This window comes from Lipotes vexillifer, unplaced genomic scaffold (assembly GCF_000442215.2).
Source record: "Lipotes vexillifer unplaced genomic scaffold, Lipotes_vexillifer_v1.1 scaffold217, whole genome shotgun sequence".
Lineage (NCBI taxonomy): Eukaryota > Metazoa > Chordata > Mammalia > Artiodactyla > Lipotidae > Lipotes > Lipotes vexillifer.
In genome coordinates, this window is record NW_006788200.1 from 7,858,783 (window position 1) to 7,860,207 (window position 1,425).

The 1,425-nt window shown below is 69.5% G+C and overlaps 1 protein-coding gene across 2 annotated transcripts in view; it reads left to right on the forward strand.

Moving 5' to 3' along the window:
• The first annotated feature begins 1,326 nt into the window (after positions 1-1,326).
• Positions 1,327-1,425, forward strand: part of PURA (purine rich element binding protein A) — a 1,110-nt gene continuing 1,011 nt past the window's right edge. The window contains exon 1 of one of the 2 annotated variants that reach the window (XM_007461446.1): positions 1,327-1,424. In XM_007461446.1, coding sequence (XP_007461508.1) covers positions 1,327-1,424 — 98 coding nt within the window. The remainder of the gene's footprint in view (position 1,425) is intronic. The other variant, XM_007461447.1, reaches the window with a different exon arrangement.

Sequence of the window (1,425 nt, forward strand, 5' to 3'; positions counted from 1 at the left end):
CGTAAGGAACTGCGTTTCCCAGGAAATTCCTGACATTTTTAGCTCGTGAATTTCCTAAAGCCTGCTTGGTTTTCTCTCCCATCTGGGTCCTTCCAGAGAGGAAGAGTGGGCTAGGGGCTGAAGGCTCGGCAGGGCCTGGTTTATCCGCAGAGCTGGCCGGCAACCCAGGCTGGGCTCAGCCCTGAACAGGGTGCCCCCCTTCCCCAAATCTCAGAAGGAGGAGGGGGAGGCAGGCGGGCAGTCGTTGTCCCAAAGGGGGCTGGTTGAAGGTTTTGGGGTGAGTGTGGGGTTTCTTTTTGATTGTTGCTTGGGGAGAAGGGCAGAGCCAACGGGAAAAGGCACTGCGGGCACCCCGGCCCTGGTGCGGCTGCCGTCCTCTGCTCGGCTCCCCCCTGCCGGTGAGTGCGCCCGCCCGCCCGCCCGACTGTGCGGGGCTGCGGTTGGGGGGAGGGGGGAGCGGGATCATCTGAGGCCAGAGCCGCTGCCGTGCGCGGGGAGGGGGAGCGGCGGGAGCGAGGGGAGGGAAGGGCTAGGTGTCTGGTGCTCCGCGCCACTGCTGCCGGCGCCCCGTCCTCATCCCTGGCAGCCCCTTCTGCAGCTAAGGTTTACCGCTGCACCACCTCTCCTCTTCCTCGCCCGCCTCTGCGGCCAGGGCTCTGCGGTAGGAGACAGTCCAGTCAAGTGACGGGTGGGCCGATCTGGGTCTGGATGGGGCCCGCTGGGGAGGGGGTGGCCGTGACTCGGTGTCCCCTCTCTGCAGCGGGCTCAACTGCGCTGCGCGGGCCCCTCCCCCCACATCTTCTTTGGGGTCACTGGAAAGCAGAGCTCAGGCCCACTCCAAGTGCTTAGTATGGCAGTCCCCTTCTCACGCCAGTCCCCCAACTCCCCGGGCCGAGGCCGCTCAGGGTCTGGCCAACAGCGACAGCCACAGTGGTGGCGGCAGTGGCGGCAGCAGCTGCGACGCGGCGCGTTCTAGTCCCCCCCCACCCCAACCAGGGGTGCGGGGTGAGGGCCGGTGGGTGGGCGCCGCCTGGCGGGCGGGCGGATGGGGGACTGGCAACGGGGAGGGGGTGCGGGTCACGTGCTGGCGGTCGGGTGGGCGCGTACAGTAGGGCGCCCGGCTACTGTACTGGGGAGTCAGTGCCCTGTTACCGGGTCTCGTCTGTCTCGTCTCTCCCGCAGATCTCGCGAGAGTGGCTGACTGGCTGTGGGGGTTGCGGCGGCAGCAGGCGGAGCCGGGGAGGGAAAGCAGCGGCGGCTGAGGCGACTGAGGCGGCGGCGGGCGGAGCGGCAGGCGGCGGCAGCGCGGCGGCGGAGCGCAGCATCATGGCGGACCGAGACAGCGGCAGCGAGCAGGGTGGTGCGGCGCTGGGCTCGGGCGGCTCCCTGGGGCACCCGGGCTCGGGCTCGGGCTCCGGCGGGGGC